This window comes from Globicephala melas, chromosome 19, assembly GCF_963455315.2.
Source record: "Globicephala melas chromosome 19, mGloMel1.2, whole genome shotgun sequence".
Classification (NCBI taxonomy): Eukaryota; Metazoa; Chordata; class Mammalia; order Artiodactyla; family Delphinidae; genus Globicephala; species Globicephala melas.
In genome coordinates, this window is record NC_083332.1 from 49,069,054 (window position 1) to 49,088,620 (window position 19,567).

At 44.8% G+C, this 19,567-nt stretch overlaps 1 protein-coding gene across 1 annotated transcript in view; it reads left to right on the forward strand.

The window, feature by feature from the left end:
* Nucleotides 1–19,567, forward strand: part of HYDIN (HYDIN axonemal central pair apparatus protein) — a 435,992-nt gene that overhangs the window by 387,888 nt on the left and 28,537 nt on the right. The window contains exons 64-76 of the mRNA XM_060288997.1: nt 1,720–1,822; nt 2,049–2,327; nt 3,809–3,951; nt 6,212–6,430; nt 8,629–8,789; nt 11,107–11,204; nt 11,958–12,165; nt 13,336–13,548; nt 14,007–14,145; nt 15,192–15,357; nt 17,853–18,000; nt 18,431–18,638; nt 19,111–19,332. Of these exons, the coding sequence (XP_060144980.1) occupies nt 1,720–1,822; nt 2,049–2,327; nt 3,809–3,951; nt 6,212–6,430; nt 8,629–8,789; nt 11,107–11,204; nt 11,958–12,165; nt 13,336–13,548; nt 14,007–14,145; nt 15,192–15,357; nt 17,853–18,000; nt 18,431–18,638; nt 19,111–19,332 (2,307 nt within the window). The remainder of the gene's footprint in view (nt 1–1,719; nt 1,823–2,048; nt 2,328–3,808; nt 3,952–6,211; nt 6,431–8,628; nt 8,790–11,106; nt 11,205–11,957; nt 12,166–13,335; nt 13,549–14,006; nt 14,146–15,191; nt 15,358–17,852; nt 18,001–18,430; nt 18,639–19,110; nt 19,333–19,567) is intronic.

A 19,567-nucleotide genomic window follows, 5' to 3' on the forward strand; every position in this document is an offset into this window, starting at 1 on the left:
TGCATTTGCTTCTGCCTAGCACTTGGGGGCACTAGAAATACAGGATCACCTTAAACTGGTTTTAGAGCTTGAGATTTTCTGTGTTAGACAGACAACTCTGAGCAGGATTGCTATCCTTGCAAGAGCTGCTTTATATCCAGCCTAACTTTTGTCTTACTGTGCAGACCTTTGGGGTCCTAGTCTAGAGCAAAGAAAACACTCCCACCCCTCACAGGACTTTTGCCCTCTTAACACCAAGAGACCGTCAGAAAAGCACAGTTCAGCCTCCCATCTGCCTCTTCCCGACTGGCAAATGACCCAGGTCAAAAACAGCCCAGAGGGCTTCCCTGGTGGCGCAGTGGTTGAGAGTCCGCCTGCCGATGCAGGCGACACGGGTTCGTGCCCCAGTCCGGGAAGATCCCACATGCCGTGGAGCGGCTGGGCCCGTGAGCCATGGCCGCTGAGCCTGCGTGTCCGGAGCCTGTGCTCTGCAACGGGAGAGGCCACAGCAGTGAGAGGCCTGCGTACCGCAAAAAAAAAAAAAAAAAAAAAAAAACAGCCCAGAAAGTTAGGCTGGCCTCTCTAGACATTCCAGATCTTGGTCTGGTTACTCTTCATTATCTTCTTAGCTCTGTGATGCTTCTGAAATCGGGGGGGTGGGGGGGCTGTTTGTTTGGGTTTTGTTTTGCATTTCTTTATTGTCTTGAGTCACTATTTCCTAGTTTACCATTACCCTGCATGGTTTCCATTATTGTAGCTTTATAAAAGGTATTAGCACCCATTCCCTGTTTTTCTAATCTTAGCGATTTTTTAACAGTCTCTCAGATGAACGTTAGACATCATTTTATAATGTTCCTCACAAAATCCTATTGGGATTCCTATGCATTATTTAGGAGGGAATTGCTACTTTTAGAGTATTTAGGCTCTCCACCAGGAACAACATGTAGGATTCCAGCCCATTTATTTACATCTTCTTTTATGTCAATATTTTTTCATATGATTCCTCTGTATAGTTTCTTATTAAGTTTATTTCTAAATGTATATATTTTTATCTCAGAAGCTTCCTGTGTGATGTCACTATTTCTTCCTTCTTCGTGCCTCATTTTTTATATTGTTCAATCTTATTCATGACGGTGCCAGCATTACTATCTTCTAAAAATGTCTGCTGGTTCCTCATACATAAAATATGATATATGGCTTTAGGTTTTTTTAATCAGCTACATGGCTTCCAGTGGGCTATAAAGCATCCCTTTTCTACAGGTACGTCAGATGTCCACCTTGGTTTTCTTCTTATCTTGGTAGGACACTCAGCATGACACTCTCAGGCAACTAATGTGTTAGTACCTAGCAGATACTGGTTTTTAGGAACTCACATTCATGCAGGCCCTCACAGAATGACGAATATTCATTTCCATTTTACTAGTCTAGTGTATATTTCACAACTGCCTCTGTCAATAACAGAGGCCTTGGCAACCCCATTTTGACTGGGTAATCCCAAAGTCACCTATACTCTCTGGACCTCTGGTTCCTTATTTGAATAGCAAGGGCTGAGCTAAATTTTTGTTTGTCCTCTCCAGGTATAATATTTATTATATCTCTCTTAGTAAGAAACTCGAAAAAGTGGGCACTAGGCTCAATGATTTTTTGGGGTACTCCCCCAACAGCACAGTATCTCACTGCAGTTCAGAACTCATGAGCAGCCTGTAAGCTTAACACTCAATCTTATTTCCCTTATGCCAGTTGCATGTTGACCTGCAGGACCAACTAGGAGTCTTCTCCCTGAAGGGGAAGCCGTCCACCTCCTACATCTACATCATAGAGGAAAACAAACCACAAGCAAAATGTAAGTAGGGCAAGTATATCTTCTAGAGAGCAATGGGTCCCAGTAGCTCTTTTGTTAGAGGACTAACGTATACCCAGCCAGAGTCAGATGCCCAGTCTCGTCACCAATGGCCTCTCTAGGCGAGGCACATTCCCACATGAGGGCTGCTTTCCCTTGAGTCCAGGTCTTTATGGATACATCTTCCTTTAATCTGGTTCTAGATCATGTCTCTCTCTTCTGGTTGCAGCAAAGAAGGCTCACACAGCCTCCCTGGTTGTTCCTCCTGGAGACACAGCTGAATTTGATGTTGTTTTCCACTCCCAGAAGGTTGGGAGAATGGCAGGCAACATCCACTTGTCAGTGATCAACAACCGGTACGAGGAGACAGTCATCCACATGGTGGGAGAGGGGTACGAGGATGACATCACCTTGGACAACATCCACGGGCTGGTGGCTTCCTCCAGCCAGGAGGCCTCAGATATCTCTGAGATCATCGAGGAAAACATGATGGAAGACTTCGTGGCAGGTGAGAGAAGCAGCAGTGAGGTGTTGACACCTGTTGGCTTGTGGTTCATTTTAAATAAGAATGAAATTTAAATAACAGGTTGGCTAGCTTCCTGGGAATTTAGGACTGAATCTCCTCTTTGTTAGCGTATGCTCCCTCATGCCTGACTCAGTCACTGCATTCATCCACGTGTTCCCTCAAAGAACAGTTGTGGAGCATCAGTGTGCATGTGCCTGGAGTTCCAAAGAGTAATTAATGAGAGAGTCTGTCCCTTAGGGAGCTTATTCTTTGAGCTCAAACTCCCATTTAGCTAATAAGAGAAATTCAAGTTCCAGATTAGCTGAAAAGTGAATACATGTCTCTCTGTAGTTTTCCCTGTCTGTATCTTTTAGCTGGCTTGCATTGGCATCCTCTGTTTCATCTGTATCATGTACCCTAGACATTCTAAGAGAAATGGCGGGCTGGTTTAATTAGAGAAGGTGTAGGTTTGTGCCACCTCTAGAAGACCGTTCTCTGCAGCCTCACTACTCAATGCGCTGAGAACCTACAGCATCAGCATCACCTGGGAGTTGCTAGAAATGCGAATTTCACACGCCTCCCCAGCACCTCAGACCTACTGAATCAGAATTTGCGTTTAACAAGATCCCCAGGTGATCTGTGTGAACATTAGAGCTTAAGACATGCTGCTCTGCAGTTTATCAAGCACTGCGGCTTCATTTGGTTGATGATATTCTTTGGGTAGGAGAATATTTACTTCTTCATTATTATCAAAATGCATTTGCTAAACACCCTAATTGTGTAGCTGACTGCTATGAAGTGAGTTATAAACACAGTCTCACAGTTTCTCTAGGAGCTTAATTATAGTCCTGGAGTGTAGCCCTAGGCAGTCCGTACAACATGGGTTAAAATCAGTGCTCCTCATGTATCTGGTGTTTCACCTGTTTGTAGCTACAGGGTGGCAACTTTCTTATCAGGGGTCAAGCAGGAGCCAGCAGTGAACCCGAGTTCAGACATCAGATTTCATACTTACAATAGGGTTACCAGATTTAGAAAGTCAGAACACAGCAGTCCCCATTTTTTTAGTGTATTTGTGTCCCAAAATTTTGCATGGGACATACTTATACTAAAAATTACTCATCATTTACTTGTAATTCAAATTTAATGGGGGCTTGTGTATTCTGTGTGGCAATTCCAGCCCTTAATAGTACTGTTTCACCAAACAAATGGAGTTGGCGGGCGGGCAGTGGGGAGCTATGTTTTCCTTTGTACAAATGGAGGTGAGGGCCAGAGTGGGTGGGTGGGTGGATGGATGGGTGGATAAGTAGACTATAGGAGAGAAAGCTTGCTGGTGAAGGACTCCAGGCGTTTCCAGTATAACCATCCAAGGAAGGTGGAGTTGCATGAGGGTGAGGCACAATGTCTTTTAGGACCTGCCTCCGTGGGGAAGTGAGCCTGCAGAGGAGGCAAGAGGGGACTCACTGCCCCCTGCTTCTGTCCCTTAGCTGCTCTGGTGAACCACATCCAGTTTGGGGACTGCCACATTGGAAACAGCTATAACGTGAGCTTCACAATCACTAATCACAGCCAAGTGAATGTGATACGGTTCGAATGGCCCCTTTTAGCCACAGTTTCTTTCTCCCCACAGGTAAGTGAAAACCAGTCCTTGTTTTCTGCACTCCCTTAGGCCTGAGCCAACCCCAGTTTGATTGTCGGCCCATTCCCACAGATACATAGGATGGGATGGATGCATCCCTCACTCCGACCTGGTACCAGAAATGTCCCCTCTGGCCTAAGAGCAGAGAATGAGGTCACCAAGACTGATGTTGAGGAATTCCATGGAGACCTCCATGGATGAAGACAGGTCCCAGTCTTCCCATCCCCACGTGTAGACCTGTGTCCCCCATGGTGTGTGTTCTTTGGAGCATTTTTCCTGCAAAAGTGGTTCATCAAAAGCTAAAACGGGGGTGGTGGGTTTTGTGGACAACAGAGATTTAGAAAATGTTACATCTTTCTCCTACAGATTCTAGATGCCCTTCAGCATATTAAAACCTAGTCAACTTTGTTTTACCTGGAATTTTCTAACCCCTTCTTTGAGTGTCTCACAGCACACATTTTATGATTTGCTAACCAAAGCTCGACCTCGAACAAGGCCTAGGACCACGTGGCAGCAGAGCCTCACCTCTGGCCAGCACTTGTTTTTCATAGACAGCTCACTTCTGAGTTCCCTGGACACCGGATGTATCCATGGCCTCTTGCTCTGTTTCAGCCACTGAGTTTGTTCAAGCACAGAACTCTAGGGGGTTGGAGCGAGGAGGGTTGGGGACCCTACTTTGTCACCTGTAAATTAGGGTGCTCTCAGGAAGAAGTGTTTTGCTTCCTGGAGAGATATGAAGTGATAGTCAAAGAAGGTAGAGATAAGCTTCTTATGGTCCATTTACACACCCACGGGCACACACTCGGGTATACACCCATGTGTGTACACACACACACACACACACACTCATAGTTGTAGCCTTGAGAAGTATTAAACTTTCTTCTCCCTTCACTTTCCAGAGGAGGAGGGGTTTCTTATCTATTAGAAACATGAAAGGACTCTATATATAGGACTATATATAGTATATATTTGGTATGTGTATGTGCATTTATGCATGTTCAATCACAAATGATTTTATTCTACAAACCAAATTGGATTTCCCATATATCTGGAACACTTCAGCAAATCTCAGCCTTTTTGGTCTCAGGACTCCTTAATACTCTTAAACATTACTGAGGACCCTCAAAGAGCTTTTGTTTATGTGGGTTATGTCTATCAATATTTACATTAGAAGTTAAAACTGAGAATCTTTAAAAACATGTATTTGTTCATTTAAAATATAATAACAAACCCATTACATGTTAATATAAATACCATATTTTTATGAAAACGGCTTTATTTTCCAAAACAAAATTGTGCGAGAAGAGTAGCAATGTTCTACATTTTTACAAGTCCCTTTAATATCTGGCCTAGTAGAAGAGAGCTGGATTCTCATATTTGCTTCTGCATTCAATCTGATGCAATATCATATGTCATGTAACCTCTAGGAAGCTCCATTATATACTCACGAGAAAATGAGAATGAAAAAGTCAAATGTCATCTTAGTATTATGATCAAAATAGTTTTGACCTTGTGAACTCCTGAAAAGACCTCGGGGCCCCCAAGGGTCACTAGATCACACTCTGAGAACTGCTAAGGTACTGTGTACATCGGTCCATAATTTGTATAGGTCATATGGTTGAGAAGTACAGGTGGTTAAGAGTGTGGTACCTGGAGCCATACTGCCTGGGTCTGAATCCAGATCTTCTAACATTAATGGTATGACCTTGAGCAAGTTACAAGTTTCCTTGTCTATCAAATAGGGGTGGTAGCTGTACATCCCATAGGGCTGTCGTGGGGGTTAGTAGAATTTTGTGAAGGTTTAGTATAGTGCCTGAAGCATGTAACAGTTTGGTAAATATTAGCTGCTCTTTTTTTTTTTTTGCGGTACGCGGGCCTCTCACTGTTGTGGCCTCTCCCGTTGCGGAGCACAGGCTCCGGCCACACAGACTCAGCGGCCATGGCTCACGGGCCCAGCCGCTCTGCGGCACGTGGGATCTTCCTGGACCGGGGCACGAACCCACGTCCCCTGCATCGGCAGGCGGACTCTCAACCACTGCGCCACCAGGGAAGCCCAGCTGCTCTTGTTCTTATGATTAAATTTCTATCTAAGAACGTCTTGTACCTATTTAAGATGGTCTACGTATACGGGCTTGAATGATACATTATTTTTTGCCAAGACTTTTGACCCTGCCCCTAGAGTGGGACCATGAGGCATCAAGAGTCCTCAGGATTGAACTCCCCAAAATACTAACGCAAGGCTCTTCCCCAGCTGGGCCACCTCCACCCTGGCTGTGCCAAGGACATAGCGGTGACCATGAAGTCAGATGTGCCCATCAACCTGAAGAAGATGGGGATCGAGTGCAAGCTCTCCAAGATCATGTTTCAGCTCCCTGCAGACCAGGTCCCCGACTGGGACGACCGCATGCGCACGGTCAAGTGGGTGGATGTGCTCAGAAACATGCCCGGGACTTTCACTACAAAACAAAAAGTGAGTAGGGACACCAAGCCCCAGTCTGGCCAGGCCTGCCATGCTTGGATGCCTTCTGCCCTCAAGCTCAGTGTCTCATCATTTCCTTCTTTCATGGATAAAGGAAATGGTCCCTGTTCCACCTGACCTGGGTTTCCAAAGCGGTGAACTGAACTTCCAAGCAAGCCACCTGCCATCCACACTACATGGACCACACAAACCACACACCTTAATTGGTAGAGCTTTCATTGAAGGATTTTTTTAAAATTAATTAATTATTTATTTATTTGGCTGCACCGGGTCTTAGTTGCATCATGCAAGATCTTCGTTGCCGCATGCAGGATCTTTGTTGTGGCTTGTGGGATCTTCATTTGTGGTGTGCAGGATCTAGTTTCCTGAACAGGGATTGAACCCAGGCGCCCTGCATTGGGAGCTCAGAGTCTTAGTCACTGGACCACCAGGGAAGTCCCTCTCATTTAAGTCTTGATATCTAGTTTCTAGTTGAGCAAATTCCTCCCACCTCTTTCTTCTTCAGAAACCTCATGGCTATTCTTTTAGCTACTTCCTTTTTCCCCTCAGTGTCCAGAATTAAGTTAATTATAATCTATTTCTTGTGTCAGAATCCCATCTTTGGTCCATGCGTGCCCCTCCTTTAATTACCCCTTCGTTGGTTTCTTTTTAATAATATAATAAACAGGGACGAACCCACACCCAACACACGAAGTATAACCAGGATTACCTGGGTGGTTCTCAGCCATCCCACCCCTGCCTGTCTCTAAGACGTGGTCGCTACCCTGGGATCTCATTCCCTTGATTTTTGTTTTTATTTCTTTTTAAAATTAACCTATGCATTCTAAAAAGCATATTGTTTAGGTGTAGTTTTTAACTTTATTTTTTTTAAAGGTCATTGCGTGTGGTCATCTGTATCGTGGCAGGTGGCTGTAGCACACCCATGTCCCTGCTATATAGAAGTGCATTATTATTTACCCATTCTTCTTTTGAAAATTAGTTGGGGTTTGCTACTGTGGACAGTGTTTCTGTGAGCATTATAGTTCATGTCACACGGTGTTCATTTGCAGGAGTTTATATTCCTAAACTGCGTCACAGGAAGTGGAATTGCTGAGTCACAGGATGTGTGAATGCTCAGCTTCCCAAGAAAATGCCCAAGCATTTCCAAAGTGGTTCTTTGCTAGTAGGAGTATAAATTGGTACAGCCCACTTTGGAAAGCACTTGGGTATTATCTTAGAAAAATAAGAGTATTAGTCATTTTATTTTTGATACACTCTTTTATTCCTGTCTTTGTCTGCAAACGTGCTTGCCATATTTATCACTCATATTTTGACTTTAATGAATCTTTTCATGATTATCTCCATATTGTTTTATTCTGAAGTATTTTGCTTATTCTTGGCCCTTTACTTTTCTAAATAATTTTTTAATCCATTTAAACAAGTACTGTGAAAACCCTGATGGACACTTGATTGGAATTGGATTGTATCTATATATCAGTTTAGGAAGGATTGATAATTTTATAACATAATTCATCCTTTCCACTAGCAAGGTATATCTCTCTATTTAGGTCTTCTTAAAGATTTTTTTTTTTTACTACCATTCATTTTCTTTAATAGAAATAAGACTCTTTAGGTTTTTTAAATTTGTTTTTGAGTCCATTTTATTAAATTATTCTTCTAGGAATTTTCCCTTCAACTAAGTTTTCATATGCATCTTCATAAAATTATTCACAGTATTTTCTTATCGTCTGTTTAAATGTCTGTAGGATGGATGGTGATATCTCCCTTTTCATTTATGATATTGATGTGTATTTTCTCTTTTTTTCTTCTTGATCATTCTCACCACAGGTTTTCTAAATCTTTTCAAATAAACAGCTTTTAGTTTCATTGGTCCTCTCTGTTTTAGATTTATTTTCTGTTTCATTAATATCTATTCCTACCTTTATGATTTCCTTTATTCTACCTTCTTGGAGTGTATCTGACCCCAAAACTCATGCCTGTGCAGTCGTGATGCTCTCAGTAATTTCTTGTTCAATTTCTTCCTTTCCTATTTCTGAGTCATTTTAGGTTTGGCCTCATCATTTCTTCTGGAACTTGAATCTGTGAGTTGGTTCTCATTTGCCTGGGTAGGAAGCACTGTTTTATCTCCCCATTATTCCTGTGAGGCAGGTGTCTCTGCATCACTGAGGACACGGCTGCCTTTGTTACAGGTGATAGAGACGGATCCTGAGCCTGCTTACTCAGTACTAGAAGAAAACTACCAAGAACTGCAGCTGCAGATCAGTGCCCACGTGAATTTCGCTTCATACAAGTGCCAGACGAGCGATGTGCACTTTAAGGAGACACTGGTTCACCAGACCCGAGTGTTTGAGTGAGTCATCAAAAGCCTCCTGACACTCTCAGAGAAGTTCTTTAACTCCATCATTCACTGGGTCCTTCATCAAACATTTATTCAGTGTCCACAACAGCGTAGACCAGACATCACATCTGCGCACCAGAGGGTCTTTGTAGGTCCAATGAAACATTCAGACCCACAAAACTATTGAAGTTCACACTTGAAATCAAGGTGTAGACCTGGAAACACAGTCTTACCGGGAAGGTGGCATCAGGCAGTGGGCTTCGGTGGGAAGAGTCCTTGCAACAGCCCGTATCACCACCCAGGAACTATTCCTGTTGCCCCTGCCCCAGGTGACAGCTCGGACAATACCTACGCTAGCGGGCATGGGGTCCATCTTAGCTTAGAAGGCCGTGACCAACAGAAGCCAACATTTCTCGTAACCACTCCATGGCTATAGCTTCCAGGATCCCTGCAAGGGACGTGCCCAGTTACAAGAGTCACTACACTCAGAGAACCCCAGTGCTATGGCCTCCCTCCAGGGAATCACGATTCTTCCCAGTCCAGCCCAAAGCAAGTTACCAATCAGGCGTCATTTTTACTATAAACAAAGTTGTCTAATAATATGGCTGACATTTCTCTCTTACCAGGCTTCCACGGAAGCAGAACTAGAAAATTAATTCAAAGTTGAAATTGTCCTTAGAAGGAGAAAGGGTTATGTTAACCCTTTATCCACACTCAGGTGATACAAGGATGCTGTGGGTCCTGCTCTCAAAGAGCTCATAGTGGGTGTTGGGGGAATGGGTGAAAATAGTTCAACTGATGGTTGCAGTACAGTGCTCTGGGTTTGCAGGAAGCATACCTAAAGCAGACCAAGATATAGGGAGAGACAAGTGTGGACAAAGTGGTGGCCCAGCTGAACTTTGGAGGAGAAATAAGGAGGTGGCCAGGTGAGGAAGTGAGAAAAAGGGCCTTCAGGCAGAGAGGGCAACACAGACAGAGAGAAAGCCTGTGACTGTTCTTTGAGAATTACAAACACAAAAGCGTAAGCCACTGACATTTCTGCATTGTAAAAATTAGTAATTAACTTGTTCAACTCATTCTGCATTTGTGGCACTTAAGGCGTCCTCTCAAATTAGTATAGAACCAAAAGGTAGGAAGCAGGAAGTGGTATCTTCTGCTGACGGCCATTTCACCTACAGCAGGGGTCAGCAGACTCTGGCCCGTGGACCAAACCCAGCCAGCTGCTTATTTTTACAGATACAGTTATGTGGACACACAGCTGTGCCCGTCTGTTTATTATCGTCCACGGCTGCTTCTGCACTTCCACAGCAGAGGGAGCAGTTGCTGCAGAAATCTCTGGCACGCAAAGCCAAAAACCTTACTATCTGGCCCTTTACAGAGCATTTGTTCATGCCTGGACCTAAGCCAAGAATGCGTTTTTACTAAAAGTATTCTGTTCCGCTGAGATTTCTCCTCTTTATAAAAATTTGCTTTAGGATAAAGACCAGTGCTCATAAATTCACACAATCCATAAATTCACACAAGCCCCTGAGGCCAAAGCACCTTGACTTCAGGCACAGCTACATGGTCTACCTGGACCGGATAATGGGACTCTAACCCCTAAACCCCACCTTTAGACCTACTGCCCCACCGCAACTCTCAGCTCCTACTTCTCCCCTAAAACTGGGAAGAGCGTGTGTGTTTCTTTCTCTTGCACAACCATTTTCTTACATCAGGGCCTCATCCTCTTGCTGTGACTGTGATCAAGTTTAATCGTGATTCCAGAAAAAGCTTCTATCTCCCAGTTCTTGTCTTAGAGCAGGGAAACTTGAGACAAGAAAAGTCTCCACTAATTGAGAATTTGAGACAAGTATGTGTCTCAGCCAGTGAAGACATCTGAGGCAGGGGTCAAATGGTTTCTGACCACAAGGACATTGTTTCTGGTGGAAAGTGATTCAGGAAAGGAGAGGCTTTGGAATTTGCACCCGAGGAAGGTGCTGTCTTGTGAAATAGAGTTTGTTTCCTCTCTCATGGGAATTTTTCAGGATTACCATGATGCAGGCTGAGAGCTCATTGCACAGGCTGCCAGTAGTATGCAAGATGATTTAAGTGCTAAACATCTGCATACTTTTACTTTTAATAGCTATATATATATATTGTGTGTGTGTTTTAGAAGGAAATATAACAAGTATATCGCATGCATGACTTCAGATAAAATTGCTTAAAACTTGTCTTTGAAGAAATATTTAAGAAACGAAGTGACTTAAAAAAGTTAACGGTACAGATGATGTGCAGACAGGACAAAAATCTGAAGCACGTTTCTCAATTCCATTCCCTGATCTGTTTGCAGGTTTGAACTGATTAATTCAGGAAATGTGCAGCTGGAATTCAGCTGGATCTCAGAAGAGACGGCAAAGGCTGTCAGCTTTGCAATGCCAGACAACCAAGGTAAGTGCGGTGACGGGTAAAACCCAGGGCTTGAACTGGGTCCCCAGTTATTACAAGAGGCTTCTTCATGGAGAAGCAAGCACTGCTCCAACGGCCCCCTAAGAAGCAAAGGAGAAGCAGAGCAGAGGCCTCCTGGCATCTGCAGAGCCAAAAGGGCCTGAGAAACTCAAGAGCTGAGATCTGCCTTCCTGGGGCCCACACAGATCCCTAGGAATCTTTTCTTTTAGATCTTAACCTTCTGGAAGATTACAGACTCTTGGAGAAACTGATGAAAGCTATGAACTGTCTCCCCAGGAAAATACACACCCATGCCCAATTTGCACTTTAAAAAGAGCCCAACACTTAGTGGGCAATTATCCATTAATTCTCTTTCAACTTGGAGTTTCCCAGACCTTCCTAATGAGCCCTTTTCCATGGGCCCCCAGATTATGAACCCCTACTTTAAAGCAATGATTCTCCAAAGATTATGTTCACAGCCCATTATTCTTGAGGCACGTGACCCACAGACATCTACTTGACCCACCCCCTTGAGCCAAAAGAAAACAAACATGAAAACTTGATGTAATTAATGGAAGTGTTTTTCATGAGTCTCATGTGAGAGATGGGAGCCCATTCTTTGGGCCCTGGGGCCCAAAGTATACCTGCTAGCAGAGGTGAGCCCACAGAGGGTGCCTAGGGCCTGTGAGTGGGCTGCCCTACACCTGCCCTCCCACGGCAGGTGCAGAATATCACTGGCGCTCTATCTGCCCCCAGGTTTCTCCCAAAATGACCAGCTTAGCCAGGGCACGCTGCACACGGGCAGCACCCTGGACAGTGCCATGGACCACTGGAACGAAGCTTCCCTGCCACCCTTCTCTGTGGAGCCCGTCTCAGGCATGGTGCCCGTGGGGAAGACCCAGAAGCTCAAAGTGAAATTCTCCCCAATGGAGGTTGGAGACTTCGAGAGCAATCTTCTCTGCCAGTAAGGAGATGATCTCCCAGCACAAAGCGCTGCAGCTCCTAGCCCCTCTTCTGTCCCACCACGCCCACCATTCTTTCCAGCCCCAGACCCCTCCTCAGCCCCACATTGCCACATTTCCCTTTGGAGGACAAGGAGAATCCATTCTTTTGTATAGCTCATCAACCCTCTGTAGACCCTGCCTCCCGCCCACCTCCCCTTCCCGGCCACGTACAGGATTCCACTGGGCAACAGGATGGTGGGCAGCCAGCTGGGTTCCAGTCCTGGGGCAAGCATGAACTTGGGAAAGCTTTCTTGTACCTTTTCTGAGACTCAGTTTCCTCCTATGTAAAATGCAAATGACAATACCCACCTTGTAGAGTTATGAAGACTAAATGAGCTAATTCAAGTGAAGAGCTTTGAACAGTGCCTGGCACGCAATAAGTACAATAAACATTAGGTGGTGGTGGCGATGGAGGAGGTGGACCTGGTACATAGTAAGCGAGGGACAGATGGGACCCAGGTCCAGTTAGAGGAGAGTCAATCCAGTAACATCTGGCATTGAAAGTCCCTGATGTGGTACCCACTCCCCGGCCAGCTCCATGGAGAACACCTACCTTAGAGGAAGTCTGTGATCCATGGCATAGGGTGGCAGAGACCTATGTGAACAATAAGACCTATAGAAACCCTGCAATCACACTGCAGGGACCTTTCCCACACCTGGGCCACCTAAGCTTGGTGCTGGGGCTCGAGGTCTGCTCACATCTAGTGTGCTTTCTCCAAGGAGCTCAGGGTAGTTTTGTAAGGATGTCTGAGTCCTTTTTTGTATCCCACTAGATGCCTATGAAAGAGCCCAGAGGGAAAGACTCTGTGCTGACCTTACAGCAGGGAGGTTTTCTCACCATTGGCAAAGGAAGTAACTTGAGGCCATAGTAAGGTACACAGAAGGAACCAGAATTCAGGCCTCTCATACTCAGCCCATTCATGCATCCATCCACTCCACAATTAATTAGTGACCACCTACTATGTACCATGTACTGTTCAAGGCACTGAGGTTATATTGCTGACCGAGACAGACCCAGCCTCTGCTCTCATGGAGTTCACATTCTGATGGGTGTCATATTCATTTACAACCACGAAAGCAAAAATCGATTAAAAAGTTAAAAATAGATCAAAATAACCTTATCCCCTCAGGATTCCTAACCTGCCACCTGGAGAGCAAGGCCCAGTCCTGTCAGCAAAAGGGCGGAGCTCCCTGCCCTTCTGCCATTTTAACCTGAAAGACTCAGACTACATCAGCGGTCATCGGCGCAACCCAGATCTCCCAGGGCCTCGTGGTGGGGCTCTGGATCCAAACACCCGGGTGATTGAGTTCACCAGCGTGGGCATAGGAGAGAAGTATCACCGGTGAGTCATTTAGGTTTGCACTAGTTGAGTTCATATCCGTCAGTCCTTCTAAAAACTCAGAGTAGCAAGCTACACTGACACGTAGAAGCACGCTTGCTGTCCTGGGGTCTGACTTCAGAGAACTGCCTCCGTGAGGAAGCTGTCTTCTGTCTCCCTGGTTTTGACACTCTGGAAAACTTGGAAGACATAAAAATAGGATCCCTGACCACTGCCTTGACCACAGAGGATCACTGGAACAGAAGAGCCCTTGGTGTCATTATTATTCCAAAGTCCAGAACTCTAGCCACACTTGGGATCCCCAAGTGAGATGCAGTTTTTGTTTCTGCAGCAACGAAGTGCTCAGAACAGTTCTGATTCCCACATAAAGGAAGTGTGCTAGGGAACAGTCTAGAAAAGTTTTTCTTAATCCTCAAGCCCCTCTCTCACTCTCTGCTATCGATTCTTCCCCCCTCGGCCAGGACTTTTACAATACTGAACCCGACCAATAGCACCTACTCCTTCTGCTGGGTCTCTGAAGAAACTGAAAGTCTCCAGAACCCTCCAGCCTTCACATGCCTTACAGAAAAGGGCCTCATCCTCCCTGAAAAGAAAGCTGAGGTGTGTATGAATGGGGACCGCTTGACCCAGGACTTTATTAATTCTATGCCCCTCTGCATAGCAGGTCTGCGGTAGAGCATGGGTAGAGTTAGGGAGAACAGCCTAAGGGTGTGTCCATCAACAAGTGTTTCTTGAGTGGCTACTCTATGTGTTAGGCAGTCCTCATGGACAAGACAAACCCGAGCTCTCTTGGTTGGCCATGGAGAAACAGAAGTTTTAAAAATTGAGATTATTAAAGCAAGGAAAGGAGAGTTGGACACCAATGCCTGGAGACTCTACTAGGACTCATACAAGAATAAGAAGTAAAGAGTTATTTTTGTCCAAGGGACTGACAGCAATGAAAGGACACAGATGTATTTTTACTTGGTCAGGCCAAAGGGCAAAACAGAAAAGTGGAGTCATGTTCCATGGTTTAGTCCTAATGTCCACACAGTGATTTAGAGCAGAGGGACAGACTTAAAGAAATACGAACTTGCTGGCCAAAACAGATCTGTGGACTCTATGTCCTGTAAATTCCACAGAGAATCTTGGAGGCAGAAATAAATCCATGAAACGGAAATTCCGAATTCAGTTGCCTTCAGGAAGACCATACAAATGAATGACGCAGGCCAAGGGGACAGTGATAGGGAATGATGGGCACCAGGGCTGGCTGGCCACAGTGCTTCTCTGGAAGGTCACCATACAGAGCAGTGGGCTCAGCGTTGCTGGTTCTCCCAGACTTTTCAGGAAAAGCCCAAATTACAAGCTTCCACCTTGAATCTTTCCATTTTTACATGCCATCCAGAGACATGGCATGAAATATGGTAGCCTAGCCAGCAGAGCCTGGGAGTGGGGTGGACCCCCTGAGAAATGCTTGGTGGGCTGGGCAAGCAGAGACTGATGTTGCTGTTACAGCTAAACCTACGTGCCCTTACCAAGAGGGTAGAAAGAAGTGATGACCTGGTAGTGTCCACCCGCATAACCCCAGGGCTGGCAAGCCTCTAAGGGCACATGGAGTAAACACACAGAAGTGCCTCTAACTGCTCTGCTCCAACCTGTCTTCTCAGATTATCTTCCAGTTCACACCTTTCCATCTGGACATCTCGGAAGCATTCTGGACTTTCTTAATCCCCGAACACAACATCACAGTCCCTTTCCTGCTGGTAGGCAAAGCCACTGACCCTCTCATCAATCTGGACCAGTCACATCTCAACTTCAGTTGTCTCCTCATTGGTAAGGCTGCCCTGTTGGTTTATATTTAGAACTGGCATGACCTGTGGGGAAGGGGCGTGGGACCAACCCAGCAATGCGCTGCAGGAGCAGACATGGGCAGGGAGCTCTTCCTGGTGCCTTCCAGAAGCATGTCAGAGGGCCTCTATCACTATTCACAGGGCCACAAAATATTCAACCTCTCAGTCTAATTTCCATCAAGTGTCTTCTAAACCCACACACCAATAACCTAAGGAAATTTAGGAGGCTTGCTACAGAGCCTACTTGGAAGATTCCTTTGGGGCCTGGACTGACTATGTTTATTTCCAGATCCCCACGTCAGCCCCATCCTGCTTGCATGTGCCCCCAGATTATGGCTGTATCTGTTTGCTTCTTGTTCTGTGCCAAAGTGATCACATTTCTCTGCCACCTTTTCACACTTTTATCCAGCTCAACAAATATTACCGAGCCCCTTGTGTGAGCCAGGCACTCTTCTGTGAGCTGGGAATGCGATGGACAAAGCCCAAGTCCCGACCGTCATGATGGTTACATTCTAGTAGCAGGAAGCAGACTACCAAAACATGACAAAGCAAAATGTATAGCATGTCAGATGTTGATAAGTGTTCCAGAGAAGAATAAAGCAGGGTAGGGGAATAAGGAATGCTAGTGGGCAGTGGGAAGGTGACATTTGAGGTGAGACTTGAAGGACATAAAGGAAGTGATTGGCAAGTCCCTTATAACACTGTGAATCTATCACATGGATGTGATGTTTTGTGTGTGTGTGTGTGTGTGTGTAAAATACAACTAAAGTCAGAGGATTTTTTAGTAATTCATTAGATTTTATTATTTATAAAAGTAATATTCTTTATACATCAATCAATATGGTGTTGTATAAGGAAAAATGTAATAATCATTCCCCCCCATTCTATCTCATCCTTTCCTTTCTGTCAAAGGAAACCAGTGTTAACAATGTGATGTGTATTACTTCCATACATTTCTTATACTGATACATATAAACAGATAGGAGGAGATTGTGGCATTTAGTAAGGTTTTGAACAAATAAATGAGCAAGGTAGCATAAGAATAATAAGACAAACAGGGTTTAATCTAGGAATGCAATGATGGTGCATTTCAATATAATTGTTACATCAACAGATTAAAGAAGAACCAGGTGATCATACTGATATATACTGAAAAGTCATTTCTAAAATTCAGCAGACATTCTCAACAAAAACTCTAATAGTAAAATAGGAATAGAGGGAAAAACGTGAATAAAGAAGATTAACCAAAATCAAGGGGCAGATATTATCTGGTAATAAACTACTAAAGTCACTTCAATTAAAGTCAGGAATTAGGCAAGGATGTTCATTATCACCGTCATTATTGAACACTTTCTTAGTGATTTTAGCAAATACAATAGAACAAGAAAATTAAATAATTGACAAACATTGGGGAAAAAAGAGGCAAAATTATCTCATTATGCTGTTGCTGATGACTTCATACATAGATAACCTCAAGAGACTCTAGAGAAAAGCAAAACAAACTACTAGAATCAACAAGATAATGTAGGAATGACTGGATGCAAGACGTGTGCAAAAATCAATGGTTTCTCTTTCTTTTAGCAGTAAGCACCTAGAAACAAACAAAAAATTCCATTCATAAGACCTATATGATAGCTAAGGATAAATGTAACGAGAAAAGCACAGGACCTATGTGAATAAAACTATAAAATCTTATTAAAATGCCCCCAAACAAGATCTGAACATTTGTCAATTCTCCCAAAATTAAATGCAAATTTAACCGAGTTTCAATTAAAATCCCAACTAGGGTTGTCAGATAAAATACAAGATGCACAGTTAAATCTGAATTTCAGATAACAATGAATAGTAGTTCAGAATGCCAAGCAATATGCAATATTTGGGACATACTTATACTAAAAAATTATTTGCTAAATCTGGCAACCTTAGTTCCAAAATGATTGGGGTGAGGGAGGAGTTGGAAAAAATGATTCTGAAGTTCATGTGGAAAAATAAATGCTCTACAATAGTCAAGGAAAGTAAGAAAAAGCAAAACAGTGATAGGAGATGTATTAGTCAGGGCCCTGTCAGCACGCTGGTGACATACCCAAAGCCTAATTCGAAAGAGTCCGATGCAGGGGTTGTTTACAGAGATATGGGCAGGGCTGAGGGGCCTACCAGCCCCCATTAACAAAAGCAGGAAGGCATCGGGTCTGAAGGAACAAGGAGGATCCCAGGAGAGCTGTGACCCAGGCAGAGCAGCCACCTAAGAGGAACAGGCAGTTGATGGGGTAAAGTTCTAGAAGGAAGAGGTAGAGTCCCTTTGGGAGGAAGGATCCTTGTAGAGCAAAAAGAAGGAAGAGAGGAGGCCAAAGGCCGAGGAGCTGGGAAGAGGAAGGGAAAGAAGCTGCGGAGCCTCTTCTACGAAGGCTTCCTCGTGCCTCCTGAGGTGGGCCAGGAGCAGGCACGAGGCCTCCCTGAGGGCAGTGTTTCCCCCTCCAGGCAGAGAGGCCAGGGAGACCGTGAAGATCATCAACAAGGAGGAGCAGAGGTTCCATTTTGCCTTCCAGGACACCTCCCGATATTCTGAAGGTTTCAGCAGCAGCCTGGTCGTGTGTCCCATGGAAGGCTGGGTCCCACCGCTGTCCAGGTAAACAGAAAGGAAGGCCCCCAGGACTGCACTCGCCCAACATGGCAGGGTCCCAGGCCCACCAGCCAGGAGAATCGGTTTCCCTTCGAGTGCCCCGTCCCTGAAGTCTCTCCCCACTCTAAAATTTAGATATTACAATTCCATCTCTGTCCTACTTATTCCCTGTTGTCAATTTTCCTAGTGAATTGTAGAGCATTGAGAACTTTAAGCTCTTGTTCTCAGTATTTTCTTATGTTTATATTCTTCTCCTTGCTATCCACTGTGTTTGCAAATCCATAAAGCAGTGGCCTGCCGTGCCTGGCAAATCTTCAAAATTCATCGTGATTTGGAGTTAGGATGCCTTTTCCTCCTAGTGTATAATAGTTTAGTATTCAGCCTTCTTTAACAGGTTGGTCTAGTCATCTAATCTGCTGTCTTCGTCCCCAACCAGGTTCCCAATTGATATTTTCTTCACACCGAAGCAGGAAGGAGAAGTGAACTTCAATTTGATCTGCAATGTGGAAAAGAAAGCCCACCCTCTGACCTTAAATGTCAAGGCTCAGGGCTACTCTATGAATGTAGAGGTCAAGTGCAAGGACAAGACTGGCACCGTCACTCTCTTGACTCCCAACCAGACCACGACTCTCAACTTCTATGAGGTAAAGATGAGAGAGGGCCTCGCTCTCTCTGTTTCCACACTGGCTGGGAAAAGCAGTACAAGTGAATAGTCGCTGAATCTCTGTTTCAAATGCCGGGGAGACCAGGAGAACAGAAACAGGCCAGGAGCAGCTCCACCCCCAGAATGTGTATGATTCTGATGTGAAAGCTTATTTTACTTTCCAGAGGGTGGAGAGGTGGGAGAGAAGGGGGAAATGCTTGTCTTAAACCTACAGAAGGATGTTTTGCTACCAAGTGAGATCTAGGAATTAAATTGTCATCTCACTCTTCTCACCTAGTAGCTCTTGCTGGGCTCTCTGACTACTCTCTGAGCTAATGAAACTCAACTCGCGAAAATCATCTGCCTTCACTATTTCCCACAGGGTGTTTTCCCCCAACGTGTTGCGTATCCTGACCCCACAGAAGGGAACCATGGTTTGCATTCACTCAACATTCAACTCTGTTCTCTCTCAGGTGGCGTTGAATGAATGTGTCCAGTGTGAATTCAGCTTCATCAACACCGGCAAGTTCAACTTCAGCTTCCAGGCAGAGCTATCCGGCCCCAAGTCCCTGCTGCAGTACTTGGAATTTTCACCCATGGATGGCAGTGTGGATGTGGGGCAGAGTACACAGGCCTCCCTGTCTTTCCAGCCGTTTAAGAAATGTGTCTTGAAGGGCCTGGAACTCAAAATCAAGGTGAGACCATTTAACATTGTCCAACACTGAACACATTCACAGCATTCTGTCTTGAGAACTATGTCTGATGGCCACCCTTAGCTGCAAGGAAGGATGGGAAGTCAAGCATGTTTCCCAGGCACATTGGCAGCCAGAGTCCTGCTAATGAGGAGGCCCTGGGAGGCAGCTGTTGGGTAAGGACTGGCAGTCTCTGCACACCCCTCCGCCTTCAGGCTGAATCATCGCTGCAGGAGCA